This window comes from Neoarius graeffei, chromosome 5 (genome assembly GCF_027579695.1).
Source record: "Neoarius graeffei isolate fNeoGra1 chromosome 5, fNeoGra1.pri, whole genome shotgun sequence".
NCBI classification, from domain to species: Eukaryota; Metazoa; Chordata; class Actinopteri; order Siluriformes; family Ariidae; genus Neoarius; species Neoarius graeffei.
The window spans coordinates 62,606,007-62,620,129 of NC_083573.1; the positions used below are offsets into that span (position 1 = coordinate 62,606,007).

The following is a 14,123-nucleotide window of genomic DNA, read 5'->3' on the forward strand; positions in this document are numbered from 1 at the left end:
GGTTGGTAGAAGGGAGCAACTGGACTTGCTTGAAGATTCTTGAAAACGTTTCGCCTCTCATCCTAAAGGCTTCCTCAGTTCTGTCTGACTAATAGGGAGTATCCAGTATTTATCCTCTCATGGATCATCATAGAATCCGAATCAGAATGCTGATGGCTGCATTGTAGGTGGCTGATAAAAGATGTCACAGACACCCACCTCTGTTCAGTGATGGTCGTTCCAGGTTGACAAAAATGAACGATCCTCTCTGGCTAAGCCCATGTTTATATTAGACCGTATCAGCGGATCATCAGATTAACGTTTTTAAAATGATTAGTGTGCACACAGCAACACCAATACACGATTTGCGTGCACACAGCAACGCCAATACACGGATACGCTCGGCTCCGCAGGCATCCTGCGCTCCAAATCACTCCGCCCTGAACAGCGAGTGCCCTCTGGAGGGTGCGCACTTCGGCCTTGCGCAGCTCACAGAGCACACGAGTGAAGTGAACAAGCAGTGATTCGGGACTGAGCCGCTGTGTGTGTGATCCCAGCGCACATCACTTACCACTTGCAAGTGGAAGGATGGCAAGCCTAAAGACAATCATAACTACACAATGGGCAGTATTTGCATCAGTATTTGCAGTATTTTCATACTTTTATACTCTTTAATGAAAGGTGATACAAGGCGGAAGTCCGCGCCGTTTTTCAGCAGTCGCGTCACATGACCAACGCCAGCGAATCAGGAAGGTGGATGTCACAGTGACGTTGTCCAATGAGACGCCAGCTAGAGCTCGGCACAGCGTATCCGCGTATTCTGAATGTTTACACAGCACCGGAGCTGACACGATCTGGATTGAATACGTGGACGCTGGCGGATTCCCGTTTCCCGGCGTTTCCAGGCGGTTTAATGTAAACGGACAGTGCATCCGCGAAGAAAACGAGACAGATACGGTCTAATGTAAACGTAGCCTAAGAGAGGATCGTTCATTTTTCTTAGCCAGAGAGGATCGTTCATTTTTGTCAACCTGGAACGACCATCACTGAACAGAGGTGGGTGTCTATGACATCTTTTATCAGCCGCCTACAATGCAGCCATCAGCATTCTGATTCTATGATGATCCATGGGAGGATAAATACTGGATACTCCCTATTAGTCAGACAGAACTGAGGAAGCCTTTAGGATGAGAGGCGAAACGTTTTCAAGAATCTTCAAGCAAGTCCAGTTGCTCCCTTCTACCAACCACAGATTACTATGTACCTGGATGACTGAGATTCTTCACAGACACAGTAGAAGTACAAAGTTTCCACAGAAACAGACCTTTTGAAACAGTTCACAATTCATCAGCTGTCTAAGGCAAACAAACTGCTGCTGAAACTGATGGAGGTGAAAACATCCGACATTCAAAATAAATAAAATGTTAAATCCCATGCCTTCCCACGGCTGTGCATACACACAGGAAACAAACTAAAGGAAAAAAAACAAAAACAAAAAACAGTGGCTGTTATGCTGTGGGGACATTTTCTGGCATTCTTTGGGTCCACTTTTTCCCTTAGCAGTTACCGTCAATCAGATCAATCCGAAGTTGTTCTAACTGATTACCTTCTCTGATGAAACATTCCTATCCTGGTTTGTTGAATATGAAAATGATGCTGTAACCTTCACTCACTAGATCTCAACCCAACTGAACAGCTATGGGAGATTTTGGCGTTCGATGAGAGACTATCTTTTGGAAGAATGGTGTTTATACAGTACGTCCAATGCAGCTCCACAGGTTTATCAAGGCACATCACAAACTGTTCTGGCAATGGTTTTGGCTTAACAGCTTCCTAACGCTAAGGTCTCACATAGCTAGAAATCACTTAATGGAAGATGATTTCGAGCCTTCTGGGGGTCAACTGACACACGTTCCGGGCCCTTCGGTCAGAATACGCGGTTGTCAAGCTACCTTGACAACCGAGAAGGCGTGGCTTCTATGCCCGGAAAATTTCATTGTGTTGAAAAGTGCCGTGGGTCAAGCGTCAGATGAATTCATCCACAGTATGGAATTACGGTATGGAGCACAGTAACCATGGGTTACCATAGCATTCCGTCGCAACCACCGAGCTCAAACTGTTCATGGAACAACATTCTGCAGAAAGTGAAAAGTTTGCCACGGGGGCATGGTTTATTTCATCTTGCTGTGGCTATGCCGTACTGCAATCATGAAAACCATACACGCTGCCGTTATTGCTCAAAGGCCATACGTCGCTGCCACCACTGGTTTTACCGGTGTTTTCCATCACGTCTACTGTGGCTTCATTTGCATATTTACTCCGTCCAAATTTATGAGACAGTCAGTTCCAAAATCTGCCGGAATGGCCACAGTAAGCCCCATCACGGTTCTCACAGATCAACCGGCTATGTGAGACCTTAACATAAGACGCTTGTTTTTTCCCTTTTACTTCTTGCCTGTCTGGATATCTAAAATCTTATTAACTATATATAATATAGTTACACAAACACACTCATAAAAAGGTTTTCTAGGAGTTCTTTGGATAGTAAACTCCCTGAAGGGATTGTATGTAGAACCCTCTTTGATGAGGGAACACTGTTGTTGGGTTCTACATACAATGCTTAAAAGGTTCTCCAAGAGAGCCAAACTAAAAACCTTATGGGTCTGAAATAAACCCCTTTCCCCTATGCGTACGCATACACGAACACACATTTGAATACACAGAAAAGAGAACGTAAGAACATGCATACAGAGTGAGTACGTCATCATTTTAGAAAAGGCAGCAATTTCAACATCATTGCTCATCTTCCCCAATGAACCGGAATAAATCAATCAAGGTCCCACGTGAAAGGCACATGTCTCCAGACAGAAAAATATTAAAAGCTCACTGAGCTCATACAACCCTCAAGTCCCAGAGTGAGTGGTTGGTCAGAGTATGGTTTCTTCACTGTCCTCCGTGACCACACTCCGGTTACTCTTCCTCTGGGCAGAAATGGCTCTCCAAAGACAACACACCATCCCACCTCTGTGAATACACACCCAAAGACAATTTCAGGATAAATTCAAGACATCATTTTGCAGAGATTCAAGACCTCACACGCACAGTGATGGACAAATCGGTGTCCAAGCTATTTCTTTTTTTTTATTTGTAGATTCCCACCAAAAGACGAGCAGGATCGACAACTAGAAAAAGAAAACGAAAAAAAAAAAAGAAGTCCTACTTGCTTTTCTTCTGCCATGTATGTGCAAACTTGATGTGCTTTATAGTGGTGTGATGTACACTGCCCTTTTTGGACTAGGTACACTAGTGTGAATGGATGCTTTTCGGAATTACTGTAGGAGCTCGCAGGTATGTGGAAAAGCTGATGAAACTGAGCAAAATAAAGTTTAATAGTTAAACATGGGGCAAGTCACAACAAAAGTCCAGCGTATTCAAAGTTCATTCTGAGATACAGCAATTTGAAACAGGAGTGCATCAAAACATTTATCCACATAATTACATGACATTAATGGCATTTAACAGACGCTCTTATCTGGAGCGATGTACAACATATCCAGAGCAGCCTGGGGAGCAGTTGGGGGTTAGGTGCCTTGCTCAAGGGCACTTCAGTCATTCCTGTTGGTCCAGGGAATCGAACCAGTGACCTTTTGATCCCAAAGCTGCTTCTCTAACTATTAGGCGATGACTTCCTGTACTTTAAGTATCTTTGGTGTCTTTGTTGCATCTCTGATTAATGCCCTCCTTGGCTGGTCTGTGAGTTTTGGTTTTTTCATCTTAATTGTTTGTGTCACATGGCCGCCCATGTAGTTAGGTCTAACTTTGCTGTAAATACAGTCCTTAATCTACAATGTATCCATCACCAAAATATAATATGCTGTAAAACAACCTATAAACATGACTTCGCTGGCCAAAGACATGTGAGCTATGCATTCATTTCAATTTACACATCGCAAAAGTTCACAGCTGAGTTTCTCCAAACTTGATTTTGTATTAAGATGATAACGTCAACACTCTCACTAGTTTGTCTGGATTGGCTGCACCAAATTTAACAAACCAGAACGTCAAGGACGTAGCAGCTCGTCTGGCCTGCCATCAAAATCACCATGACGACCAAAACAACAAACCAAACTGAAATGCAACAACGTGAGAGAGGACCAACCCATTATCTGTAGCCGTTTATCCTGTGCAGGGTCGCAGGCAAGCTGGAGCCTATCCCAGCTATAGGTGAGAGGCGGGGTACACCCTGGACAAGTCGCCAGGTCATCGCAGGGCTGACACAGACACCCATTCACACTCACATTCACACCTACGGTCAATTTAGAGTCACCAGTTAACCTAACCTGCATGTCTTTGGACTGTAGAGGAAACCGGAGCACCCGGAGGAAACCCACGCGGACACAGGAAGAACATGCAAACTCCGCACAGAAAAGACCCCCATCAGCTGCGGGGCTCGAACCCAGGACCTTCTTGCTGTGAGGCGACAGCGCTAACCACTACACCACCGTGCTGCCCGTGATCCCCACATTTCATAACAATTCATCACAATTCTTAAATTGTTGCACGATTTGCCTACACAGTTTTTCACAGAGTGGTGAAACCCTCCCCATCCTCCCTGGGATGCTCTTTTTTATATATCCAACGTATGTTATCAATCTGTTGCCAGTTAACCTCATTTCTAATATTGCACAACTTTTCCAGTCTTTTGTTGCCTTGTCCAAACTTTTTTGAAACATGCTGTTGGCACCAAATTCAAAAAAAAAAAAAAAAAAAAAAAATTCAGTTTCAACATTTGATAAGTTGTCTTTGTACTGTTGTCAGAACCTTCTTGCTGTGAGGCGACAGTGTTAACCCCTACACCACCCTGCCACCCAGAGAGGACCAACCTCCACGACAAATTGTTTACAACAGGAAAGTCAACAAAAAGGACTACATTTTTGTTCCCCATGGGAAGATTTACCCAAAACATCGATCAGAACTGAAATCGGGTGAGAACTGCGAGAGGAGATACGATTCTAGTCAGAAAATTTGTTAAACTGACCCAATTACTAATTTGTTAGCAAAAAATTGAGAATACATTGACCAGGTTTTGTGCAGAAGGTCGAGTTCTTTCAAACAAAATCAATCAGAACTGAAATCCACTGAGAACTGAGGGAGGAGACATGATTTAACTGAAAATAAACAAAGTTCTAATCAAATCACATTGTTTACGACAGGAAAATTAGTAACAAACGACCAAGTTTTGTTCTTAAAGCAAAGATCTACCCAAAACATCGATCAGAACTGAAATCAGGTGAGAACTGCAAGAGGAGATACAATTATAATGAGAAGTCCCAAAATTAATTAAGGTGACCTAATTAGCAGTTCGTTAGCGCAAAAATAAATAATAATAATAATAATAATAATAATAATAATAATTCGACAATACAATGACCAGGTTTTGTGCAGAAGGTCGAGCTCTTTGAAACAAAATCAATCAGAACTGAAATCCACTGAGAACTGAGGGAGGAGATACAATTTAAATGAAAATAAAAGTTGTCAACAAATTATTTACAACAGGAAAATCAGCCAACAAACGACCAAGTTTTGTTTCTCAAATGAAGATCTATCCAAAACATCGATCAGAACTGAAATCAGATGAGAAAGTAGAGAGACGATAAAATTCTAATGAGAGACCTGGAAAATTTGTTCATTTGGCCTAATTACTAACTCATTAGCAAAAACTTTGACAAAACAATGACCAAGTTTTGTGGAGTGAGGAGTCTTTCAGACAAAACAATCGGAATGGAAACCCATAGAGAACTAAGAGAGGAGATACGATTTAACTGAATTGTGGATGACAGACGGACGACAGACGCCACGCCATGGCAGCAGCTCATTGGCCTTGTGGTCATATGATCTCACGACCCCTTATTTTAAAGATAACTGTAGATTTAGGATATCCAATAAAACAACTGGACTCATTTTGTGGTGACACACTCCATATTGAGAGAAAATAAAAGATGCTAGCTGCACCCAAATCCATTTTAACATACAGTGGGGCAAAAAAGTATTTAGTCAGTCACCAATTGTGCAAGTTCTCCCACTTAAAAAGATGAGAGAGGCCTGTAATTTTCATCATAGGTACACTTCAACTATGAGAGACAAAATGAGAAAAAAAAAATCCAGAAAATCACATTGTATGATTTTTAAAGAATTTATTGGCAAATTATGGTGGAAAATAAGTATTTGGTCAATAACAAAAGTTCATCTCAATACTTTGTTATATACCCTTTGTTGGCAATGACAGAGGTCAAACGTTTTCTGTAAGTCTTCACAAGGTTTTCACACACTGTTGCTGGTATTTTGGCCCATTCCTCCATGCAGATCTCCTCTAGAGCAGTGATGTTTTGGGGCTGTCGCTGGGCAACACGGACTTTCAACTCCCTCCAAAGATTTTCTATGGGGTTGAGATCTGGAGCCTGGCTAGGCCACTCCAGGACCTTGAAATGCTTCTTACAAAGCCACTCCTTCGTTGCCCGGGCGGTGTGTTTGGGATCATTGTCATGCTGAAAGACCCAGCCACGTTTCATCTTCAATGCCCTTGCTGATGGAAGGAGGTTTTCACTCAAAATCTCACGATACATGGCCCCATTCATTCTTTCCTTTACACGGATCAGTCGTCCTGGTCCCTTTGCAGAAAAACAGCCCCAAAGCATGATGTTTCCACCCCCATGCTTCACAGTAGGTATGGTGTTCTTTGGATGCAACTCAGCATTCTTTCTCCTCCAAACACGACAAGTTGAGTTTTTACCAAAAAGTTCTATTTTGGTTTCATCTGACCATAAGACATTCTCCCAATCCTCTTCTGGATCATCCAAATGCTCTCTAGCAAACTTCAGACGGGCCTGGACATGTACTGGCTTAAGCAGGGGGACACGTCTGGCACTGCAGGATTTGAGTCCCTGGCGGCGTAGTGTGTTACTGATGGTAGCCTTTGTTACTTTGGTCCCAGCTCTCTGCAGGTCATTCACTAGGTCCCCCCGTGTGGTTCTGGGATTTTTGCTCACCGTTCTTGTGATCATTTTGACCCCACGGGGTGAGATCTTGCGTGGAGCCCCAGATCGAGGGAGATTATCAATGCTCTTGTATGTCTTCCATTTTCTAATAATTGCTCCCACAGTTGATTTCTTCACACCAAGCTGCTTACCTATTGCAGATTCAGTCTTCCCAGCCTGGTGCAGGTCTACAATTTTGTTTCTGGTGTCCTTTGACAGCTCTTTGGTCTTAGCCATAGTGGAGTTTGGAGTGTGACTGTTTGAGGTTGTGGACAGGTGTCTTTTATACTGATAAGTTCAAACAGGTGCCATTAATACAGGTAACGAGTGGAGGACAGAGGAGCCTCTTAAAGAAGTTGTTACAGGTCTGTGAGAGCCAGAAATCTTGCTTGTTTGTAGGTGACCAAATACTTATTTTACCGAAGAATTTACCAATTAATTCATTAAAAATCCTACAATGTGATTTCCTGGATTCTTTCCCCCCATTCTGTCTCTCATAGTTGAAGTGTACCTATGATGAAAATTACAGGCCTCTCATCTTTTTAAGTGGGAGAACTTGCACAATTGGTGGCTGACTAAATACTTTTTTGCCCCACTGTATGATGTGGGAAAGAACAGCACGTCACAGCTGAAATGTTGCCCAACACCTTGCTGACAAAACAAATTTTGCTTGACGCAGTGCAGCAGAGCTTTCACTTGCGAATGATTTGTCCACCCCTTGCACAGTTAATGAAATATGACAGATTGAACAAATGCTTACTTGATGTCACAGTACTTGAGGTCATCTTTGCAGGCCATATGGAGCAGGATGTCTAACGTGAAGCCATGAGACACGAGCTGGACAAGGAATTTCCATTTACTTTCACACAGTAATGATGGGATATGTAAGATTCTCTGCAGGTCAGTGATGAATGAAGTGTAAAAGAGCCACACTCACTGTGTTTATGGTGTGTTCATCCACTGGGACAGCTTTCAGCCAGTGCACCATGGCCAGGGTCTGAGCGTTATGGCAGACAGCCTTATTATCTGCACGGGATAATGAAACACGATTCATCTCTTTCACAACTGATTTATCTTTCACGACTGGCACACATTTAGAAAGAGAAAGCTGGCGTATTCTTGTGCAATGGCACCATGCCAACCACGAAATACACTCAAAGCCAATTCCTATAAAGAGTAGGGAAATATTTCAGTTTCTTCCAGCATTTCAGTTTCAGGAGCCTTTATCCATCTCCCCACCAAAACACAACTATTTGTCCTGCATGTTTGCTACACGCAGTGTCTTTCCCCCCCCACTTACGTCCGTGAGTGAAGTATACGTTGTGTTTGACTAAAACTCCTTTCCAACCTCTGAACAAAGCCCACTGAACTCCAAATTCGTACTTGTGAAGTTGGGATGGTCTCCTCAACCCCGAGTTCAGCAAGTAAAGTCAACAAATAAAGCATGGCTGCTCACAGCATCGGCAGCAAACAATGGAGCACTTCACTCTTAAATAAGTTACGTTGTACATACATGATTTATCTAAATCATTTAGATAAGTCATACTAGCTTGTTAAACCTATAACTGACTAAGCAGTTCACCATTTTGAGAATGTAAATATTCATTATTCCTCAGCTAGCTGATTAGATTGTTGCTGACAAGACAAATATGGAGATGTACATGTTTTTCTCCCCACTTTGTGTCTCAAACACACAGGAGTTGAAAAGGACAATCACAAGGTACAATTTCTTTCTTCAAAGTTACCTCTAATTCAGCTACACACAGGCACACTTTGTATATACACCACAAAATACACCGATCAGCCGTAACATTAAAACCACTGACGGGTGACACGAATAACGCTGATTATCTCATTACAGTGGCACCGGTCGAGGGGTGGGATAAATGAGGCAGCAAGAGAACAGTCCGTTCTCAAGGTTGATGTGTTGGAAGCAGGAAAAAAAAAAAATGGGCAAGTGTAAAGATCTGAGCGACTTTGATAAGGGCCAAATTGTGATGACTATGACTGGGTCTGAGCATCTTCAAAACAGCACATCTTGTGGGGTGTTCCTGGTATGCAGTGATTAGTACCAACCAAAAGTGGTCCGAGAAAGGACAACCAGTGAACCAGCGACAGGGTCACAGGTGTTGAAGGCTCACTGATTCGCATGGGGCACAAATACTAGCCCATATGGTCCAATCCCACAGAAGAGCTACTGGAGCAAAAACTGTTGAAAAGTAGTTACTGCGGACACCTTTCTGTTTTAGCCAGCGTTAAAGGGGAACTGAAGTCTTTTTTTAAACTTGCTTTATTTCTTAATTAACGTGTTATTCAGTTATGTTTTCGGTTTTAGTAACCTTATATCGTGACTCGTCTCATCTCATATCATCTGTAGCCGCTTTATCCTGTTCTACAGGGTCGCAGGCAAGCTGGAGCCTATCCCAGCTGACTAGGGGCGAAAGGCGGGGTACACCCTGGACAAGTCGCCAGGTCATCACAGGGCTGACACATAGACACAGACAATCATTCACACTCACATTCACACCTACGGTCAATTTAGAGTCACCAGTTAACCTAACCTGCATGTCTTTGGACTGTGGGGGAAACCGGAGCACCCGGAGGAAACCCACGCGGACACGGGGAGAACATGCAAACTCCGCACAGAAAGGCCCTCGCCGGCCACGGGGCTCGAACCCGGACCTTCTTGCTGTGAGGCGACAGCGCTAACTACTACACCACCTTGCCGCCCCATCGTGACTCGTATTGGCAATTAAATATTATACTCCTCAGCCTATTCGATTTTTAGCCACGTTGAACGCAGTTCGTTTGGTCCACGGCAGGCGTCGGTTATCCGCGCGATCTTCACGAGACTTCGAAACGTCAAAATGTCAGCCAGGTGTCAGTGCCACCATTTTGAAAACTGTTTTCCAAACGAAATATTGCACAAAAACGAGCTTGAATGACGATTGCTGCCTACTTTTTTCAAACTTTCCTGATTGCTATCAAAACGAACAAAACTTCCGGCTTGATTCCATCAGCATTCAAAAGAGGGCACGCGTGTCTTGACAACGCTGGTCACTTTGATTTCCGCTGTACGTTTTACTTCCGTCCTACGACGTCTCGCACAGGTCTCAACGAATCTCGTTTACAGCCGTTGCTTTGACATATGGACTGATATACTAGAGAGCATATTTCAAACACTCAGAACTTGCTACAGCAGCGACAAAATAGCGATCAAAAACGCATTCCGATATTTAATAAAATGAGATAAATAGAATTTTGATTTAAAAAAATAAATTTGCCTTCAGTTCCCCTTAGGGTTGGGAACTGATAAGAATTTAGCAATTCAGATTCCATTATCGATATCACTTATTGACTTGATTCCTTATCGATTCTCTTATCAATTCTCATTGGGTTAGGAAATAAAATACAGTAGAAATGGGTTTGTTTACATTAAGTCTTTAATGTAAAGTATATAAAAAATTAGAATAAAATTAAAACTGGCATGAAAAAATAATAATTTACAATAATTTTTATGCAGAAAAATTAGCACGACAGTGTGCGCGTGTCTGGGGTCATTATTAACATGACTTCTGCATCGTCTCCGCTGGCTCCATTTGGCCGAGTGGCAAATTAACAACTTGTGTGCAGAAAAATGGTGCCAACATTAACACAATCTACAGGACCAGGAGAGTTTAACGTTACCCACAGCATTTAAGACTGAGGACGCGGTGTTGAAAGCTTCGCTTTGAGAATCACCGCGAAGCAGCATATCAAACACATTGCAAGATTCATGCAAATTAATTGTATGCTGCGTATTCAAATGTTTGAGCATGTTGGAGGCATTTCCTCCTTTTATTGTAATTGAAGCTTTGCACGTATTGCAAGTGGCCCTACTATCATCTTTCCTAGTGAAATATAACCACGCTTTAGGGCGCTTCTGCCTCGATGCCATGTTGGATACTTCTGAACCAAATACAGCACGCGTGTATAACATAATGCGTCCTCACGTCCATGGAACTGATAAGGGAATCATTCGGCAAGCAGACTAACAATTCCAAGGAATTGAACTACTGGGAACTGGTTCTCTACAAGAACCAGTTCTCGATTCTCATCCCTAGTTCTCCTTCAACTTTTTCAGCAGTTTAGGTTCCAGTCATCTAGCCATCACAGTTTGGCCCTTGTCAAAGTCGCTCAGATCCTTACGCTTGCCCATTTTTCCTGCTTCCAACAAATCAACTTTGAAAACTGACTCTTCTCTTGCTTCCCACCCCTTGACAGATGCCATCGTAGTGAGATAATCAAAACGTTATTCACTTCACCTGTCAGTGGTCGTCATGTTACAGCTGATCGGTGTATGTTTAAAGCCATAATCTACAATGTGGTTGCAAAGCAAGCATTTTTAATGATTCTCTGCTGAACAGTCACAGCTCAACAAATCGCTTAAGGTGCGTCCTTACATTCAAGTCTACATTTTTGGAGAATCAGAATACATTAGCGAGAACAATCCTACTTAATGAAGCATGACTATTTCAACAGCTCAACGGATTAGTTCATTGTCCAAACAAGTCCTAAATTATTATCGAGGCGTGGCTGATGATGTATCCCACATTATCCATAGCCAACCCCCCCCACACACATCAGGTTTGCAGACATGCGTCAGCAAGTGAAGACAAGCCAGCTGTACAGCATGCCTCCGTCACACCTTTCATGGGGTTTAAACAAGAACTTTGTTACATGCAGACAAGTCAGACATTGTTTCATTCAGTACATCTATCTGACCTAAAGTGAAAGCCTTATAATCCACAACTTTCCTGCAAGAGACAATAGGGGTCGCCAAGCAGCAGAGGCCGAGGGAGCTGAACATGGTCGAGCAGAACTAGCTACGACAGCCATGTTTCAGTCAGAGGACAACGTCTTTTTAAATAGTCTCTTTTCTGGTTCAATGGGTGCCGTCGTCAGGTGCACAAACAACTCACGAAAGCTTAAGATTTTATGAATGGAATCTGTTTTGAGCACAAACGGGCTCCAGACGTGTTGTCCAGCACCATACGCTGCTCTTCTGTACGTGATTCCTTTCTTTCCACTAACCACTGCATTCTGGACCTGAATCAACAACATAAATTCTATGGTGATTGTTGTTTAGATATTGTACATTATTCAAATATTCAACTACATTACACTCATTTAGCTGATGTTTTTATTCAAAAGTGACTGTAGCCAAGAGAATCCAAGAGTGACCAGTGCTGAAGTACTAGTGTAAACAAATAGCCTACAAATACCATCCAATACCTGGAATGATCAGGGTAGTTAAGAAGTTGAAGAAGCTTGGACAAATAGTGTAGTGTATCGGCCTTCCAAGTTACTCCAGCTTCAATCTTTCCAACTAGGCCGTGGGCGGCATGAGTAGTGGTCATTTTATACGCACTTCCAACTCTCTGTTTCCAAAACTTATTCCATTTATTTGCTCCAAAAATATCAATAGAAAAAGCTTCGATAATGCACAACAAACTCATAGGTAAACAAAACTTAATTCATATTCCTTCAAAAGGTTAGAAAGTGTTCAAAAAATCGTATTAAACCAACGACACGCCACCCAACATTTGACTTGCAAACAAATTCTCACTCAAAGGCCTACTGGACGTGACGTATGTAGATCCAAGCATAGGCATGTTCAAGCTAATTACCAAATTAATGACCAAATTAACTAGTGGACTAATAACTAATTATCGGCACAAAGTCTACAATAATTTGACAGTAAAGATATACAAATTCAGAATAACTAAATATCATTTGGATTTAAAAAACATGAAATCTAGCAAAATGGCCATAACACAGACAACGAATTATTTAAAACCCCGATTCCAAAAAAAGTTGGGACAAAGTACAAATTGTAAATAAAAACGGAATGCAATAATTTACAAATCTCAAAAACTGATATTGTATTCACAATAGAACATAGACAACATATCAGATGTCGAAAGTGAGACATTTTGAAATTTCATGCCAAATATTGGCTCATTTGAAATTTCATGACAGCAACACATCTCAAAAAAGTTGGGACAGGGGCAATAAGAGGCTGGAAAAGTTAAAGGTACAAAAAAAGGAACAGCTGGAGGACCAAATTGCAACTCATTAGGTCAATTGGCAATAGGTCATTAACATGACTGGGTATAAAAAGAGCATCTTGGAGTGGCAGCGGCTCTCAGAAGTAAAGATGGGAAGAGGATCACCAATCCCCCTAATTCTGCGCCGACAAATAGTGGAGCAATATCAGAAAGGAGTTCGACAGTGTAAAATTGCAAAGAGTTTGAACATATCATCATCTACAGTGCATAATATCATCAAAAGATTCAGAGAATCTGGAAGAATCTCTGTGTGTAAGGGTCAAGGCCGGAAAACCATGCTGGATGCCCGTGATCTTCGGGCCCTTAGACGGCACTGCATCACATACGGGCATGCTTCTGTATTGGAAATCACAAAATGGACTCAGGAATATTTCCAGAGAACATTATCTGTGAACACAATTCACCGTGCCATCCGCCGTTGCCAGCTAAAACTCTATAGTTCAAAGAAGAAGCCGTATCTAAACATGATCCAGAAGCGCAGACGTCTTCTCTGGGCCAAGGCTCATTTAAAATGGACTGTGGCAAAGTGGAAAACTGTTCTGTGGTCAGACGAATCAAAATTTGAAGTTCTTTATGGAAATCAGGGACGCCGTGTCATTCGGACTAAAGAAGAGAAGGACGACCCAAGTTGTTATCAGTTCAGAAGCCTGCATCTCTGATGGTATGGGGTTGCATTAGTGCGTGTGGCATGGGCAGCTTACACATCTGGAAAGACACCATCAATGCTGAAAGGTATATCCAGGTTCTAGAGCAACATATGCTCCCATCCAGACGACGTCTCTTTCAGGGAAGACCTTGCATTTTCCAACATGACAATGCCAAACCACATACTGCATCAATTACAGCATCATGGCTGCGTAGAAGAAGGGTCCGGGTACTGAACTGGCCAGCCTGCAGTCCAGATCTTTCACCCATAGAAAACATTTGGCGCATCATAAAACGTAAGATACGACCAAAAAAAGACCTAAGACAGTTGAACAACTAGAATCCTACATTAGGC

The 14,123-nt window shown here is 42.4% G+C and overlaps 1 protein-coding gene across 1 annotated transcript in view; it reads right to left on the minus strand.

Moving 5' to 3' along the window:
• Positions 1-1,201: 1,201 nt before the first annotated feature.
• The window catches only part of si:ch211-1i11.3 (mitogen-activated protein kinase kinase kinase 5), an 85,877-nt gene continuing 72,955 nt past the window's right edge, over positions 1,202-14,123 (minus strand). The window contains exons 26-28 of the mRNA XM_060922196.1: positions 7,951-8,039; positions 7,774-7,850; positions 1,202-3,003 (exon numbers count right to left, since the gene is read on the minus strand). Coding sequence (XP_060778179.1) covers positions 2,907-3,003; positions 7,774-7,850; positions 7,951-8,039 — 263 coding nt within the window. The 3' untranslated portion in view covers positions 1,202-2,906. The remainder of the gene's footprint in view (positions 3,004-7,773; positions 7,851-7,950; positions 8,040-14,123) is intronic.